The sequence below is a fragment of the Lithobates pipiens genome, unplaced genomic scaffold (genome assembly GCF_037356315.1).
Source record: "Lithobates pipiens isolate NorthernLeopardFrog02 unplaced genomic scaffold, aLitPip1_a1.2 Scaffold_23, whole genome shotgun sequence".
Classification (NCBI taxonomy): Eukaryota; Metazoa; Chordata; class Amphibia; order Anura; family Ranidae; genus Lithobates; species Lithobates pipiens.
Window position 1 is genome coordinate 152560362 of NW_027507785.1, and position 19542 is coordinate 152579903.

Sequence of the window (19542 nt, forward strand, 5' to 3'; positions counted from 1 at the left end):
CAGAACTTTAAGCATCTCCTCAAACTGTTCCTTAATGGACTGGGATACGCCAATTGCGGCAAGAACCGGCTGCGCTACTGAACTTGCTAAAGCCATACGGCTTTTAGAAAGAAACACCAACTTTTTTTCTGCTGGAATCTTTAACATGAGCGCACTATCAACCGGACATGAGATTCTTATTCACTGAGGCAATCGAAGCATCAATCACTGGAACCCCCCATTTCTTATATTAGTCCTCTTCCGTGTGGAGAATCTCTTAGGCGGATAATATTGTTTATCCGGATGTTCCCATTCAGCATACATAAGCTTCCTTAGCCATGCATGAATAGGAAAGGCATCCCCAGATGGAGGAGGTTTTAATGATCCCAACTTAGAGGTGGGATCATCAAGAGGCTGCACTGCAGGCAGCAAAAAAGTTGAACGAACCGACATAGTAAGAGTGCACAAGCAACCTGTCTTGTGATGTTACTCCTCCTATATTAAGACCCTCAGAAGAGGATAAACCAGTATCTTCCAAATCTTTGGGAAGATCTACCTGATCCCCAGCCTCTTGACGCCGTGATAGTACGTCATCCCAGAACGAGAGCCGCACTGCCCCGCTGTCATTTGACGTGGGGGGCGTCAACTAGTTAAACATAAAAAGCATTAGAGAATTATCTTTACCGTAATTAAGTCTAGATTAAATTATTAAGCTCTGTGCACAGCATAACATTTTGTCTGTGCATTTTTAAAGTGTAAGCTTGAAGGTCTATTTGTTTGAATAGAGATCACGTTAAAATCAACACCTAGTTTGTTTTCATCTGTAAAGCCAAGGAAAGCTATTTACTAAGCCGTCACGAAGGGTTGAGGCATGATATTTTGTAATATACATATTTTATATATATATATATATACACACATATACACACACACATTATATATATATATATATATATATATATTTTTTTTTGTCTTCAAACTAGCATGGATAAACAAATTTAAATTAGTTGGTTGATTTGTGGAAAGAGGTGAAAAGCTCTTCAACTGTAAATTTTTGCACACTTCTATAAATATAATACTGTTAATTTTTCAGTATATACATTTGACAACATGTATCATGTTAATATACATGAATATTAGAGCTGCATGATTAATAATTTAAAAAAACGATCTCGCTTTAACCCCCCCTCACGATCCTAATCTGACATCTTCACAATTCTTGTAACAAGTGCAGAGCCGTTCTCTACTCAGAGCTGTCAAAAACAAAAAAGGCCAGCAAAGTTTATCACAACATTGCTCAGCGCTGAGAGGAAAAAAAATAATAAAAAAAAAACTAAACATTGCATCATTTGGTTTTTAGATCAAAGGTATGAACTACAGGCTGATGAGTTCAGTTTAACCACTTTCAGACTAAGCCTTTTTCTGAGACTTGTTGCTTAAAAGTTAACCCCTTGCCGATCAGCGCACAACGATATACGTCGGCACAATGGCACAGCTGGGCAAATGGACATACAAGTATGTCCCCTTTAAATCGCAGCATAGTGGGCGGGTGTCCACCCGCCACGTACTTCGTCAGCGTGCCCACACGATGTCCGTGATCACGTCATGGAGCGGCAGAACGGGGAGATGCCTATGTAAACGAGGCATTTCTCCGTTCTGCCTAGCAACATGACAGAAATCACTGCTCCCTGTCATCGGGAGCAGTGATCTCTGTCATGTGCTAGTGAGACAATACCCTGAACTGTTAGAATCACTGCTTAGTACACACTTAACCCCTTGAATGCCCCCTAGTGTTTAACCCCTTCCCTGCCAGTGCCATTTACACAGTAATCAGTGCATTTCTATAGCACTGATCGCTGCATAAATGACAATGGTCTCAAAATAGTGTTAAAGTGTCCAATGTGTCCGCCACAATGTTGCAGTCACAATAAAACCAGGATTTTTAAAACCGCTTACCTGTAAAATTTTCTTTGATGTACATCAGGGGACACAGCGCTATAGTACTTACTATTTGGGGTATAGGGCCACTGATAGGTGATGGACACTGGCTCACCCTAAGGCAAGAAGTGTACTCCCTATATAACCCTTTTCACTACTGGGAGTCCTCAGTTTTGTAGCCAAGCAATACAAGTGTATACCAAGAAGGGAGGGGCCTGTGTCCCCTGATGTACATCAAAGAAAATGATTTTACAGGTAAGCCATTTTAAAAAAAAAATAGGATTTTTGTACTCCCCGTAAAATCCTTTTCTCTGTAATTCAGTGACACAGCTTCTCTCTTGGGTTGTTGCGCCACCTTTAAGACAAGACTAGGCATAACATGTTATGAAAAACACAGAACTTTTAGTTCTGCCCAAGGGGCGGTCTCTTAGGTAACCACCCCCCCAGCATTCTACTGCAGCCTCAGTACGCCAAAAAGCAGTATAACGTGAAGAAAAATATGAGGGCCGGGTGCTGTGTCAGTCGATGAATTACAGAGAAAAGGTTTTTATGGTGAGTACAAAAAATCCTATTTTCTCACATTCACTGACTGACACAGCTTCTCTCTTTAGACCATTGGGATGTCCCCAAGCAGTGCCAAAATGAGGGGTGGGAAAACAGCAAAAAACTTCATCCACCATGGCATGTGGGAGCTAGTACAAACTTTACCCACAAAAAACCAGGGTGCTCCTCAACAGAGAAGCACTACTTTCAAACTGCACCAAAACTGTGGCAACAAATGCAACAGTGCATTAACTTAAAAGGTACTGCAATTTTAACAAAAAAACTGGAAAACAATTGTATGTGCAATTGCCATTATACAGCCGCCTGCACAATTTTGCGGCCAAAACAGGCATCAGCTGATGCACTGACATCTACCTTGTAGTATTTTGTAAAACAGTGTGAACAGACGACCAAGTCGCCGCTTTACAGACTTGAGCAACAGACGCTTGATGTCGGAAGGCCCAAGACATTCCAATTGTCCTTGTAGCATGGGTTCGTGACCGGGAAGGGGGCACCTGCCCCTTCAAGGAGTAGGCCTGTACAACAATCTGTCTAATCCACCTGGAAAAGGTGGCCGACGAAACCGCCATGCCTTTTTTCGGACTATCCTCTGAAACAAACAAGGAGAGACTTCCAGAGCCGGTAACACAATGCTTCATTGATGTGGAACGCTGAAAACACCTACGGCAGAATAGACGGTTGCGGATGCAACACCACCCTATCCTGTAGATAACCACATAGGGCGAATTGCAGGACAAGGCCGCCAGTTCCGAAATCCTCCTGGCCGAGTGATGGCCACTAGAAAGACCACTTTCTGGGAAAGAGTCAACAGGGGATTCTCTCTGGATATATTCAAATGGCAGTTTCTGAAGCGCCGCTAACACCAGATTCAGACCCCACGGGTGTAACGGTGGACACACCGGAGGAACTACATGTCGGACCCCTTGAATAAAAGTGCTCACTAGAGAGTGAGACGCTAGGGGTCGCTGAAAAAAGACAGCCAAAGCTGATATTTGTCCCTTAATGGTGCTTAAAACCAATTTCTGGTCTACACCTTGCTGTAGAAACAGCAGGATCCTGGATACAGAAAAGGAGCACGGACGCCATCCTTTCTCCTCACACCTGGAGATGTAGGCCTTCCAGGTACAATGAAATATCTTCAGAGAAGAAAAGTTTTCCGTACTCCTAGCATAGTTGGGATCACCGAGTCCAAAAGACCCCGGTTCCTCAACACCTGGCTCTGAATAGCCATGCCGTTAAAGCCAGTGATGGTAAATCAGACCTTGAGACAGAAGGTCCTCTCGCAATGGCAGTCAACAGGAATAGTCTGCCACCAGGCTCACTAGGTCTGCGTACCAAGGACGTGGAGATCAGTCTGGGGCAATCAGTATTACTGCGATCCCCTCGGCTTCCATTCTGTGAAGTAGACGTGGTAACAGTTTAAGTGGAGGAAAGGCATAGATCAGCTGGTACTGATCCCACAGAGCCACCAGCGCGTCTGACGCGTCTGCCCACAGATCCCTTGTCCTGGACACAAATCTCGGCACCTTCCAATTGAGACGGGAGGCCAGAAGATCCACATCTGGTGTGCCCCACCGCAGGCACAGTAGCCTGAACACCTCCGGATGCAACGCCCATTCTCCTGGGTCCAGCATCTGTCGACTTAGATAGTCCACCTGCCAGTTCTCCACTCCCGGGATATAAATGGCCGACAGGGCCGGTACATGTCGCTCTGCCCACCGAAGTATGTGAGCAACCTCCCGTGTGGCGGCTGAGATTCTTGTTCCTCCTTGGTTATTGACATATGCCACAGCCTTGGCATTGTCTGACTGGATCCTGATCGGACGCCCTCGCAGTCTCATCGACCATGTGGAGAGGCATAGACTGATCGCCCTCAGATTGAGCAGATTGATCGGCAACTTGGATTCCTCCGTCGACCAGAGGCCCTGAGTCGACCGAACTCCCATACTTCAACCCAGCTGGATAGGCTAGCGTCCGTTGTGATCACCGTCCATTTAAGAGGTAGGAACGACTTCCCAGTCTGAAGTACCAGGGACCTCAGCCACCAGATCAGGGAATCCCTGACTAACTGGCTCACCTGAATCTGTCTATCCAGGGACAATGGAGATTTGTCCCACTTCGTCAAACTCTCTTTCTGCAGAACTCTGGTGTGGAACTGGGCATATGGTACTGCCTTGAAGGAGGCCACCAAGAGTCCCAGACTCGCAGGTAGAAGCGTAGCGACAACCAATTGCGGTTCATCAGCAGTTTTACTGCGGCTCTGAGAGTCTTCAGCTTGTCTGAAGGGAGAAACACTCTCGCTTCCATGGAGTTCAGCAACAAGCCTAGGTACTCCAAGCGCTGAGTCGGTATGATCACCGACTTCTTTAGGTTCAACAGCCACTCAAATTCCTGCAGAGTCTGCATGGTGATCGCCACATCCTCCTCTAACTTGGAGGCGGAAGATGCTCTCAGGAGTAGATCGTCTAGGTAACCCACGATCACGATCCCGTGTTGTCGCAGCAACGCCAAAACAGGAGCCAATACCTTGGTAAAGACTCGGGGGGCTGATGCCAAACCAAAGGGAAGAGCCACCAACTGGTAGTGGGCTTCCCCAACTGCGAATCGCAGAAACCTCTGATGCTGAAGGCATAAGGGTATGTGCAGGTACGCATCCTGGACGTCCAAAGACGCCAGGGAGTCCCCTTGATGGAGTGCAGCGACTACTGAGCGAACTCATTCCATTCTGAACCCCGGTACTTTTACAAAGTAATTGGGGGGTTTTAGGTCCAAGATTGGATGTACCCCTTCCTTCTTGGGGACTACAGTTTGAGTAAAACCCCTGGAAACGTTTTGATTCCGGGAACATGTACTATCACCCCACAAATCAGCAGCTCTCTTCCCACCCCCAAGAGGGCATCCCGGCAAGCCAGGAGTATAGGTATGCTGGAGGGAAAGAATCTGGTTTGCGGCCAAGAGAGGAACTCCATCTTGTAGCCGGAGGAAATCAGATCGCAGACCCATTGGTCGGACAGCCGAGAGGTCCACCGGGCTGCAAACTCCCGAAGGTGACCCCCCACTAGAGTTGCGGGTGGGGGCAAACCTTCATGCGGTAGCACTTTTGCCTGCAGGCTTGTTAGGCTTTCAGTTCCAGGGACACTGTTGTCCTTCGGATGCCGAGTCCTGTCGGGCTAGGGACGTGTGCACGAAGCTCTGGGCAGACGAAAGCCATTTGAGAGCGGAAAATGAGGGCCCTTGACTACGGCGTGGCTCCTTAGCCTTCCTGGCCTGTGGGAGTAGTGTGCTCTCACCACCTGTGGCATTTTTAATAATGTCGCCCAAAGAGGCTCCAAAGAGCCAGTCGCCAAGGAAGGGTAGATCCGTCAGGGCTTTCTTGGATGCCTGGTCAGGCGACCAGCATTTTAACCAAATCAGGTGGCTCAGCACCACTGCTGACACCGAAGCCCTGGATAACAGAGGCCGCTTCACAAACGTACTTAAGGCCTTGCACTAGTTGGTCTGCTAGTTCCACGCGGACAGGAGAAGCCTGTAGTTCTCCCAATTCGCGGTGCAACAGTTTTGCCCACTCAGTGTCTGCGACACAAGTGCGGATACCAGTACTGGTCACATGGTTGACCCCACAACCATAAACAATGAACAAGCTACTGCCTCGGCCTTCCTGTCCATGGGATCCTTAAATGCAGGAGTCCCCTCTACCGGGATCGTGTTTACTTTGTTTAACCTGGATACTGGGGGGTCAACGACCAGAGGAGCCGACCACTTCTTGAGAAGGCTTTCCTCAAAGGGGTAACGTACCGCCATATATTTGGGGACCGAAAAGGTCAGTTGCGGTCAACCCCATTCCTTGTAAATGAACTTGTCAAAATAAGTCAGATACAGAAACACCTTAGGTGAACGGGCTGGCTTACGGGACCCAAAAGGGACCACTACATAAGCAGAGGGATCTGCTGGCTCCTGAATTTTCAGGGTACCACACATAGCTGTAAAAAGTGCTACAAAAGGCGCTTTATTGTGCACGGATCCAGACGGGGACTCATCCTCCCTGTCCGAACGGTCCTGGTCAGCGGCGTCACCAGCCTCAGAAGGACCAGAGTCTGCGTCAGAGCTCTCCCTGGAGTGCGGGGGGGGGGGGGGGGCAGGGGCTGCTTTACAGCACCTTGCGCCCACGCACCGCCTCCATCTTGGCAACAAATTAATTGAGGTCCGCGGGCAAAGCGTTCAGGGGCACTGCGCATTGCACAGACAACCGGTTGCTTTTTCTTCAGGGGAAGAAACACCAGTTTCTGAAGTCATGCTGACCCTACCCTGTCTGCCACCTGTTGGGGACTTGTGATGATCCCACCCTCCTTGCTGCTGTTGGCTGAGGGGCTCTTTCCCGCAGGACTCGCCACCCTGACAGGTTCTGCGCTGTCCAGCAAGTAGTGCCCGTGTTCTCTGACAGCTCCCAGGTGCAGAGGAATTCCCTCTGTGTCATTCAAAGCTGCTTATGGCTCTGAAACTGCTCTGCAATGTGCTCGGACTCAAAGAAAATGGCCACCAAGCGTCCAGCATAAGGACATAAACCGCTGGGAAAATGGCCGCCGGACTACAGGGACACATGCTCAGGCTTCGAGAAAATAGCCGCCGGGCGTCCCGGATAAAGGACAAAACCACAGGGAAAATGGCCACCGAGAAACAGGAGAGCATGCTGTCCTTTGCCCATACCCAAGATGGCCGCTGACACTGGAAAACCATGAGGCACAGTGGCTGAAAATGGCAGTGATCAGCACTGCAGAGATCACAGACAAAACACATCACAGGACAGCGCAGCCCCCCCCCCCCCACAGGTGAGAGCCCACCCTGGAAAGCCCCCACACAGACACACACACACCGCTCAGCATCCACATGCAGCATCCCCCACAGGGAGGGGGGAAGATAGGGACAGGGAGAGAAGAGAGGGAGGTGAGGGACCCCGAATCGACCTCCCAGGGAATGCCCAGCTGCTTGGTCCCACCGAGGCAGGGAGAGCTGTACTTACCAGTCCTGAGATATTCCATCACAGACCCACTCTCTGATCAGTACAGGGTGGCTGCTGGCCCGGCACACTGACGCAGACATCAGTAGCCCAGTCATATGTGTGCCCCGGAGCATAAAAGCTCACCAACCACCTCTGGAGCTGAGATATGTCTTGGCCGGCCTAGTGCGTAGATTCAACCTGCACACGCTCGCTGGCCAGGCTGGGGAGACGATAAGGGTATCCAGCCTGTCACCCAGCCCCCTGTTGATAGCAGATCACAGGATCCTTCATCTTGCGCAAAAAGCAAAGCTTCTGCAGAAAAATCCACGGCCGCAGTAGCATGCTGGGGGGTGGTTACCTAAGGAACCACCCCTTGGGCGGAACTAAAAGTTCTGTGTTTTTCATAACATGTTATGCCTAGTCTTCTCCTAAAGGTGGCATTAAAATACAATGGTCTAAAGAGAGAGGCTGTGTCAGTCGGTGAATATAAGAGACATCCTGTTTTATTTTCATACATCAGGGGACACAGAGCCATAGTACTATGTGGGATGTCCCACAGCAATGGCAACTGATGGGAGGGAGACAAAAAAAAAAAAAAAGAGGCCGCCAGAGGACTCATACTGCAGCCTGCAGTACACTGCACCCAAAGGCAATATCCCCATGACCTTTAACATCGATTTGATAAAATCTGGTAAATGTATGAACTGAAGACCAAGTTGCAGCCTAACAGATCTGAGCCATAGAGGCCTGATGATGAACCGCCCAAGAGGCACTAATCGCCCTGGTTGAGTATGCTTTAACATGAAAAGGAGGAATTTTCTTCTTTAAGCCATAAGCCTGAATAATAACTTGACAAATCCATTTGGAAAATAGTATTTTTATGCTGCCTGTCCCCTTTTTGGACTTTCTGGCAGCACAGTGGTGTAGTGGTCAGCACTCTCGCCTAGCAGTAAAAAGGGTGGCTGGTTCGAATCCCAACCACGACACTACCTGCCTGGAGTTTGCATGTTCTCCCTGTGCCTGCGTGGGTTTCCTCCGGGTCCCCTGGTTTCCTCCCACACTCCAAAGACATGCAGGTAGGTTAATTGGCTTCTGTCCAAAATTGGCCCAAGTATATGAATGGGGACCTTGGATTGTGGGCTCCTTGAGGGTAAGGACCGATGTAAGTGTACAGGGATAGGGACAATTGTAGACACTCACTCAGGTTGAACTGGATGGACCGGTGTCTTTATTCAACCTTACTAACTATGCAACAAACAAAACATCTGTTTTGCAAACCTGAGCGATCGCCTTTAAATAGACTTTGATCGCTCCAACGACATCAAGGGAATGTAGTGCCTTCTCTTCCCTTGATAGAGGCTCTGGGAAGAAAGAAGAAAGACCAATATCCTGGTTTAAATGAAAACCTGTCACCACCTTTGGTAGGAAATCAGGATGAGGACGTAAAACCACCTTATCCCTATGCATGATCAAATATGGCTCTTCACGAGAAAGAGCTGCTAGTTACGATACTCTTCTAGCAGAAGACATAGCAACCAGAAAGATTAACTTTCTCGTCAAAAGAACTAAGGGAAGGTTCAAACGGCTGATTCTGCAAAGCCGATAAGACCAAATTTAAATCCCAAGGATTTAGAGGTGCCTTGATAGGGGGATTAATCCGTGTTATCCCCTGAAGAACGCTACGCACCAGAGAATGGGAAGAGGCCGCTGATAAAATACTGACAAGGCCGAGATCTGGTCCTTGATGGTACTCAAGGCCAGCTTCATTTCTAATCCCATTTGCAGGAAATCAAGGATCCTACCTATGACATATTTCCTGGGGTGCCAACCCCTAGATCCACACCAAGAAACATGCCTTCCAGACTCTATAGTAAATGATTCTGGAAGCTGGCTTCCTGGCATTAATCAAGGTAGACACTACCGAAGAAGACAACCCACGGTCCTTTAGAATGTGGGTCTCAATAGCCAAACCGTTAAATTTAGCGCCTGTAAGGTAGGATGGAATACCAGACCTTGTGCGAGAAGGTCTGGCCATAATGGCAGAGTCCAAGGGACTCCTACCACCAGCTTTATGATGTCGGCAAACCAAGATCTTCTGGGCCACGCTGGGGCCACAAGAATTACCTCCTTCCGTTCCTGCTTGATCCTGCGGAGAAGATGCAGAATTAGCAGAACTGGAGGAAATGCATAGATTAGTGAAAACTGATCCCATGGGAAGACGAACGCGTCTGTTCTGCATGCTAGCGGATCCCTCGTTCTCTATACAAAGTTGTCGACATTGTTGTTGAATATGGACGCGAACAGGTCCACGTCTGGAATACCTCATTTCAGACATATCGCTAGGAAGATGTCGGGGTGAAGAGACCATTCCCCTGGAAATAATTGCTGGCGACTCAAGTAGTCCGCCTGCCAATTCTCTATTCCTGGAATGAATATTGCCAACAGGCAAGGGACGTTGTGTTCTGCCCAAGACAGAACAAGATTCACCTCTTTTTGGGCTGTATGACTCCTCGTGTCCCCCTGGTGATTGATGTAAGCCACAGCCGTGGCATTGTCGGACTGAATGCTGACAGGACAATCTCTTAGTCTGACCGTTCAAGAGTTTAGGGCTAGACGTACTGCCCGAATCTCCAAAATGTTGATGGGCAAGGTCCTCTCTAACTTGGACCATCTCCCCCGGACACAATCTTCTTCAAGGACTGCTCCCCAGCCTAGAAGGCTGGCATCTGTTGTCACCACTTTCCAGGAAACTGGTAGAAACAATTTTCCCTTTTGGAGGTTGCTGGATATCTAACACCAATTTAGGCTCTGACGTACGTCGGGAGCAAAGTGTTTTGAAAAATCCAAGGCCTGAACCTTTTTATTCCAGGCCGACAGGATGGTGCTTTGAAGCAGCCTTGAGTAAAACTGCGCATAAGGGATGGCCTCAAAGGATTTTTGTTTGCATTGATAAGTTGAATTAGTCCTATAATGGAACTGATTCTTGTCTGGGGTAAGAATACCTTCTTCTGTACGGTATTCTATGACCAGCCCCAAGTACTGTAATCTCCTTGATGGATTTAAGGAGGATTTTTCTAGGTTGAATATCCAACCTAGAGATTCCAGGTAGTTTACAGCTGTGAGCAGAATCTGGTTAAGACCGGAGACTGAATGATCTATTAAAAGTAGATCATCTAAATAGGCTAAAGGAGGTGCCATAATTTTTGATAACACCCATGGTGCTGTGGCTAGACCGAATGGCAGGGCAATAAAACTGAAAATGATGAATTTCTATTTCGAAGCGCAGAAATTTCTGGTGAGCGGGAAATATAGGCATGTGGAGATATGCATCTTTAATATCGATAGAACCCATCGGATTGACTTCATGCAAAAGGATCGGATGTTTAAGTGCAGATTCAGATCTTTGAGATTTAGAATGGGTTTTACCTCTCCATTTGGTTTTGGAAACGTGAAAAGGTTTGAATAAAAACCTGTGCCCTGTTCCACTAAAGGAACCTCTGATATCACCGACTGGGATAATAGATGATCCAGAGCTAGAAAGACTTTTCTCTGGATCCTTGGGAACATTTGACCTTAGAAAACGAGGAGACAGAAACTCTCAGAACTCTAGTTTGTAACCTAGAGAAACTGCAGAAGCCATCCATCTGTCTTGACATTGTTGCTGCCAGATCTTGAATTGCAGGAGCCTTTCCCCCACCCAAGTGAGCGGGGGCGCCCCTTCATAAGGAGGCTTTAGCATTCTGCTTTGTGGGCTTTCTGCCCCAAGATCTCCTCTGACTCTGGTGCTGCCCTTGGGGTTTTCCCCTTGAACCTGACGGTTGAGGCCGTCAAGAGACTGCCTAGAGGCTGATGCCCCTGGCACAGCAGAAGAAGCCCGCTTAAAGGAGAAATGTCTAAATTTCTTCTTTACCAGTAAAAGATTTGCCATTAGAGATCTTTTGTAGGTATTTATCCAAATCATCTCCAAATAGCCATTCACCATGAAAAGGGAAACTGGCTAAGAGCTTTTTACATGGTGCTTCATCTGACCAATTTTTCAGCCATAGAACTCTGCCAGAATGCACTAGTCCAAGCATAAGCCATGAGGCTTCAATGATAGAATCTTTCATAGCATCTACTGTGAAACATAGTGTGTCTGATACACAAGCCCATTGCTGGGCCTGCTGATCAGGCAGAATTTTAAGCATCTCCACAAACGGTTTCTTAATGGACTGGGATACACCAATTGCAGCAAGAACTGGCTGCGCTACTGAACTTACTAAAGACATATTACTTTTAGAAAGTAGTAACAACTTTTTATCTGTTGGAACCTTTAACATCAGTGCATTATACACCGGACATGTGAGATTCTTGTTCACTGAGGCGATTGCAGCATAAATTTCTGGAACCCCCCCATTTTCTATAGAAATCCTCTTCCATAGAATAAAGTGTGGAGAATCTCTTATGAAGATTATATTGTTTATCCGGATGTTCCCATTCAGAATGAATAAGCTTCTTTAGCCATGCATGAATAGGAAAAGCATCCCCAGATGGGGAGGTTTTAATGATCCCAAATTAGATGTGGGTTCCTCAAGAGCCTGTGCTGCAGGCAGCAAAAAGGTTGAACAAACCAATTTAGTAAGAGAGTGCACAAGCAACCTGCTACGTTTGACCCCACTATGGAGAGGTATCATAGCATCAATCTTCTTCTCCAGATTACAAATGGTATAAGAAAAAAAACCTCTTGTGTGATATATATAGGGACTGAAGTGTCTACTGCAGCTTCAACAACAGTTTCCCCTGACGCTCAATCTGACCAGCCGCATCACTCTCAGAGGAGGATGACATTCTTTTGGAAATGGATTTAGTTTGTTGTGAGACCACTGACCCTTTAGAACCCTTAGAGGAGTTCCTGGTCCCTTTACCACTCATAGCCTGAAGCACAAAGCAGAGGCACTACCAGCAAAAGAATGTACACTGCTAGGTTATAGTCCAGCACGATAGTCCACAGCCAGCAGAAGCTACACACACAGCGCTTTAGCCACGCACCCGTGCCAATTACAGCCCCCCCCCTCCTTTCAAAGGAAAGTGTCTTCCCGTGCGAGCGGCGGACTCAGACGCCTTGCGAAACAGCTGACATGGTGCCGGGGGGGAGGGATGGTAAATCCTCCGATGAGCGGCCACGCGGTCTGTCCTTTTTTTTAAAAAAAACTGCTTTTGGCATATCAGTCCCCCGATGGTGAAAAAAAAAAAAAACCCAGGAGGAGAACCAGAGGAGAGGAGAAATGAAGGCTTCTGACACAGCGCTGTTTCCAGCATCAGGCGGTAAGTGCTCAATACAGCCCCCAGTGATGACACATAGGCATGACAACATTATAAAATAAAAGGAGAAATTCTTAAAAAATTCTCCACTTACCTTTCCTCGCAGCAGGGTTATCTGAGATAAACCCATTCTTCACCCCTCACGGTGGTCTCCAAAACCTTCAGGAACAGGGGAGCCTATGGGGTTACCCACAATCCTGGACCTGCAACAACACCCTGCCAGTAAAAACTTTATGGCCTTACTACCAAAAAGTACTGGATCCCAGGGTCCAGCTCTCTAAAAAGAGAAGCTTTCGCAAACAAAACCTTGTTTCTTCGGACACAAGGCCCGGGTACCATTCCTTTAGCCCATGAAAGGACATTATGAACGGATCTGGTCAGCATGGCTAGCCCCAGCAAGGATTGCTTCCAGTGGAGCTCAGCACAGCACATATTTACTCGTGACCTACACCTTAGACAATGGCAAAAAAAACTGAGGAATACCAGTAGTGGGAGGAGTTATATAGGAAGTACACTTCTTTCCTTAGGGCGTGCCAGTGTCCATCACCTATCAGTGGACCTATAACCCACATAGTATGTACTATAGCTCTGTGTCCCCTGATGTAAAAAAATAAATAAATAAATCGCAGATTGTCGCTGTTACTAACAAAATGAATAATAAAAATACCATAAATATATCCCCTATTTTGTATACGCTATAACTTTTGCGCAAACCAATCAATATATGCTTATTGTGATATTTTTTTTACCAAAAATATGTAGAAGAATACATATTGTCCTAAACAGAGAATTTTTTTTTGTATATATTTTTTGGGGATATTATAGCAAAAAGTAAGAAATGTTGCTTTTTTTAAAAAAATTGTCGCATTTTTTTGTTTATAGCGCAAAAAATAAACGCAGAGGTGGTCAAATACCACCAAAGAAAGCTCTATTTGTGGGGGGAAAAAAAAGAACATCAATTTTGTTTGGGTGCAACGTCGCACAACCGTGCAATTGTCAGTTAAAACAATGTAGTGCCGTATCGCAAAAAGTGCTCTGGTCAGGAAGGGGGTAAATCCTTCCAGGGCTGAAGTGGTTAAACAGCATTTTTTGCTAGAAAATTACTTAGAACCCCCAAACAATTATAATAATATATATATCTATATATATATATATATATATATATATATATATATAGATATATATATATTTGGTAGAGATCCTAGAGAATAATAGTCGTTGCAATATTTTATGTTACACTGTATTTGCGCAGCGGTCTTTCAAGTGCAATTTTTTGGAGAAAAATACACTTCAATGAATTTAATATAAAAATTAAACAGTAAAGTTAACCTAATATGTTTGCAAAATGTGAAAGAAGTGGTTTGTGAACTTTATTCTATGCAAAAAAAATAAAAAAAATAAAGTGCAATTCTCATTTTATCCAGAATCATGCAGGTCTAATGAATATATTTTGACATTAAATCTCATTACACAAGCAGGCTATGAAAAATACACTATCATTTCCCTTTAATGAAAACAAGGTACAATTAATAGTACACACTATTCACAATTAGTTAGAATGGTATGTACTCACGGTGCTGATGTGAGGTGATTATGCACACTGCGGCTTTCCTTAAACAACATTCTATGAAGATAATAAGGAGTTTAAAAAAAAAATTACTTACTTTCATTTACAGAATAAAAATACAGTGAATTTGTCTTTGCCATAGCACAAATGGTGTTACCTGGATTGCATCCAGCCTTTAGGCCATAAAGGTTTTACTTCTGTCTCCATGAAGTTTTTTAGATAATCTTCTGCTGACTGACTTTTACTGGGCTCAAGTTCATAACATCCCAGTTTAATCTTCACTAGGTTACAAAGGAGGTTCCTATATAAAATGAGTAATACAGTGAGACAAGACCTCATTTTAAATATCAGTTAAAGGAGAAGTTCAAAAAAATAAATATTATATCTATATATATATATATATATATATATATATATATATATATATATATATATTATATAATACTACTAATAGTTGCACACCTTTTTCCAAATAAAGTGTATTTATTTTTTTTATTTTTACTAGAAGCCTTGAAAGCATTTCAACAGCAGATCACATGTGCAATGCAGGACTCCTGCAAACTGTGTAAGCCGTCTGCTCATATCTCATACAAGCAGGCAGTTACACAATGACAGGAAGACACAACTAAGTACCAAGAACGATCAATAGTGCCCTGGTAATTCATTAAGAACTACAAGCTTTTGTGGCGGTCAGTAATTGTAGTTCTCCCAATCACATTACTCATCAATGAATGACGCAGTTGGGTCAGTGGAGCAGGGTTTTTCTTTAAATTGTGACAGCAAGTTTGGAAGGAAGATCCCCAGCTTGCTGTCACTAGAGGCAGTGGGTCGGAGAGGCTGCAGCTGTGGAAACATGTTGCATGTTCCACCCTAAAAATGGTGGAGCATCTAACATGTTCCCAAAAGTGAACTTATCCTTTAAGTTAGCATAGCAGTTAGAAAAAAAAAATGCCAATATAAGTATAGTTTATATTATTTGACCCTTTTGCAGTCAATATACTAAATTAAATCAAGTCCAACACCAGGAAAACTAATCCTACCTTGCAGTGGGGCTGTGCTAAAACTGCAGAGTTTAACTGCTCGTTTAAGTCTAGGGGATAGGAAAAGTACTTTTACTTCCCAACCCTCTGCCCCCCTGCTCCACCAGTGGACTGCTCCTCGGCATCTTCACATCCAATAAAATCAGTCTTATGCTGTCAGAGGGCATTAGATCACTGAAGTGAAGGGGAAAAAAGGCTGCAGGGACTGTTTCGCTTTCTTGGAGTTTTTTAAGAGCTAAAAAACAAACAAACAATAAAACGGTTTTCATTATAACACATATTTTGCACACATGGACATCAATGGGTCTTTGTGCTTCGCTATGCAATGCAGGCAGTGCACAGCTGGTGGGAGCTGCCTGCAGGATGCGGGTGCTGTACAGATCTTTCTGAAAAAGTAAGCTTTGCCAACACCTACATGTGATGCGGAGCCTTGATGATTGAAAGAACTGAAATTCAATAAATGAAGAGAGTTAACCATGGACAATAGGGCTGTGAGGAAAGCTGTAGATTCTGGATGTCCTCCAGCTGGGAAATGAGTCAAGCTCTCTTTGACTAAGGCTGACCATATATTAAGCAATTTTCTTTCAACCATGGGGCGCTGAGTCCTTAAAGTTACATAGTTAGTAAGGTTGAATAAAGACAACAGTCCATTCAGTTCAACCTGAGTGAATGTCTACAATTGTCCCTATCCCTGTGCATTGTACACTCACATCGGTCCCTACCCTCAAGGAGCCCACAATCCAAGGTCCCCATTCATATACTAGGGCCAATTTTGGACAGAAGCCAATTAACCTACATGCATGTCTTTGGAGTGTGGGAGGAAACCGGAATACCTGGAGGAAACCCACGCAGGCACAGGGAGAACATGCAAACTCCAGGCAAGAAGTGTTGTGGTTGGGATTTGAACCAGCGACCCTTTTTATTGCTAGGCGAGAGTGCCAACTACTACTCCACTGTGCCGCCCAAGTTCTTCTGGTAAAATTGAATGCACATGTAAACCAGCCCTTGACCAAAAAATTACGAAACAAGAAGCTGGCTGACTGCTACAGAGGCCTTCATGAATACAAAACAGACAGCTGAGAAGGAAGCAAAGGTGAAAGATAAACTCCAATAGCACATACCATATCCATACAATGGGGTTAAATAGCCTTCAGATGTTTAGGCTCAGGGCAGAGATAGGATAAGTTGAAAGGACGAAAAGAGAACTTGGGTCTCTTAAACTAGTCCTTGTGTAGTGGAAGAAAGGGTTTGTTACTAGTCAAGGCTGCCAACTGATCCCACAAAGTCACCAAAATATTCACTATAAAAAGCCTGAAGGTATACCGCCAGCTGAAGGGGCCCACCTGCGTTCGGTGTTCCCCTACTGATGGGAGAATTCCTCTCTTAAATACTTGGGGGTTTTTCTTACCCCCTGCTTCCACACCCTGTACCAGGCCAACTTCCCCCCCCCCTTTATAGGGAGATCAGGGGACTTATCCACAAATGGAAGGCACACCATATATCACTGAAAGGGCAGATTTCGTCCATTAAAATGTTAAGGTCCCCAAACTCCTCTATCTATTTCAGACACTTCCTGTCCCGATCCCTACGTGCACCTTCGTATGCTCCAGAAGGACTTGATGAAATTTGTGTGGAACTTCAAAAAACATCGGGTCCCCGGCTCGGTCCTGACTGCTTTGCGCTCGGACGGCGGCCTGGCATTCCCTGACTTGGTTAGGTACTATCAAGCGAACACAGCTACGGGCAATAGTCTCATGGTTCCCACAACGATCGTATAACAAGTGGTCAGAGATAGAAAAAATATGGCTAGCTCCGGTACACCCGAACAGTTTGCTCTGGGGTGCGGATGTAACGATCGAAACGAGCCGGTTGTTAGGGCCGATGGCCCAGCTCCGCCAGCTTTGGTGGAAGCTGTCCCGTCAATGCAGGCTACACTCTGAGTCATCCCTGATGACCTTGTTCCTTTGCAACCCTAAGCTCCCGGATAGCCTGGCCCACCAGATGTCATGGCCCTGGGCATCCCGAGGTTTATTTCACCTGGGACAGATAGTAAACCCCAGATCGAGAAGACTGCTGGTCTTTTTCAGAGCTCCAGGCCAAACATGACCTCCCCCGACAAATGTTCTAGTTACCTACAAATCAGACACTTTGCGCAATCCATAGCCCCGAGACTCCAATTCTCCCCACCCTCCCCATTTGAACTGATTATACTTGAAGGACGGAATCCCAAGGGGCTATTTTCAGATCTCTACCGCATTCTCAGCTCACACCACTTTCAGGTAAGGGGCAAGCACAAGTACATGTTGAGATGGGAGAGGGAACTGGGCGAGGAACTCCCACTCGAGGATTGGCAGGGGGTGTGGCGACAGGCGGCTAAATCTTCTTTATGCACCCTTTATAAGGAAAATTCCTATAAAATATTCTTCCACTGGTACCGGACCCCAGAGGTACTTCACAAAATATATCCCTCCACCTCTGATCGTTGCTGGCGCTGCCTAAAAGACAGAGTGCCCTGTTCCATATATACTGGACCTGCCCTTTGATATCCCCTTTCTGGATATTGACCCAACAGCTCCTTGTCCGTTTGTTTGAGGTGCCCGTCCCGCTTGAACCCAAGTTCTTCCTATGCGGCCTGTCCCAACTAAAGATAGCTAAGCCGTCCCGGAAGCTCTTACGACACATCCTCATGGCAGCCTATTGCCTGATAGCCCTTAACTGGAAAAGCCAAACAGCCCCTACTATGGAAGCCCTTTACTCCAGGATAAAGGACATAGAACTTATGGAAAAAATGACTGCCAGAATACGGGACAGGCTGGAGGAATTTGATCTGGTTTGGGGGAGATGGCGGCTGCTGGAGGACTAAGGGCGAACCGAGTTGGGTATGGCGACATGGATCTCTGGCTTTTTCTTTCTTATTTCTTTTCTGTTTTCCTCATATTAACTTTGTTTACACAGCGGACTCTTTCTGCTACGTTTTAAGTATGTTGCATAGGCCTCACGGCAGATCTTACCAGGCTTTTCGGGTCTGGGAGCGGGCAGCTGACTTCAGGCGTCTCCTGCCCCCCCCCCCCCCCCGCACTCGGCCGACCAACTTATTAAAATTTGCTGTACGCGTCCGTGACCCGTTACCACATATAGCTTGTATATTCTTGACCTTGCAAAGTTTTGTAGTCACACTGTTGCTACTGTACTTCTGTACTGCTTATTCTCCTATGCAACTACTGAAAATAAATAAAACGTTATTTGAAAAAAAAAAGCCTGAGGGTTTTTGGTCCAGGTGACAAATCAGTTCAGTTGTTGTTGAATCTGGCCCAAGCCAGAATCAAATTAGGTTCTTATTGAGATGTGACTCCTTGATGGTTGATGTAAGCTGAGGAATCCAGCCATGAAAAAAGTCAAATTACCCTGAGCTTCAGAATATTGATGAGTTACAGAGTTTCTACTGAAGACAAAATTCCCTGTACGAACAGGGTCTCCAAGACACCCGCCCAGCCTGACAGGCTAGCATCTGTCGTGACCATTTTCCAGACCATTGGGAAGGAGGACTTCTGGGATTTCATTGCCAGACTGGGGGTCCGCTACACCAGGAAGGCCTTTTCTTGCTGGTCAGGTGTGTGGAACAATCTAAATACTGGGCCTGCATGTCCCACGCTGCCAGAATGCTTATTTGCAATGGTCTGGAGTGAAAATGGGCATATGGCACTGCCTTGAAGGAAGCCACCATGAGGCCCAGAACCCTCATGAAAAAGCTAATGGCTGGGTGGCTCCTGTACCAAAGAGTCCAAATGTGGTAGTGGCAAGACTGGAATTTGCTGACTGCTCTAACTTTTATACTTATACCCAAACAATACACCACTATGTAAAATATCTCTGTAAAAAAAAAAAAAATCACTCTAGAAAAAACCACTGTGAAAATAATAATAATAATATTATTATAATATATATATATATATATATATATATATATATATATATATATATATATATATCACACACACACACACATATATATATATATATATATATATATATATATATATATATATATATATATATCACTGTGAAAAATAAATATAATATTGTATTTATACATGCATGTATCTAACCAAAAAGTAATGAAGTATGGCCTCGATATACAAAATAACTATTCATATAAA

At 45.4% G+C, this 19542-nt stretch overlaps 1 protein-coding gene across 5 annotated transcripts in view; it reads right to left on the bottom strand.

Moving 5' to 3' along the window:
• UBN2 (ubinuclein 2) overlaps nt 1-19542 on the bottom strand; it is an 855287-nt gene that overhangs the window by 300116 nt on the left and 535629 nt on the right. For all 5 annotated transcript variants that reach the window (XR_013262361.1, XM_077452498.1, XM_077452497.1 and 2 more), the window contains 2 exons: nt 14503-14646; nt 14352-14402 (listed from right to left, as the gene is read on the bottom strand). Coding sequence is in view for 4 of the 5 variants with exons in the window: in XM_077452498.1 (XP_077308624.1) it covers nt 14352-14402; nt 14503-14646 (195 nt within the window). In the remaining variant the exon portion in view is untranslated. The remainder of the gene's footprint in view (nt 1-14351; nt 14403-14502; nt 14647-19542) is intronic.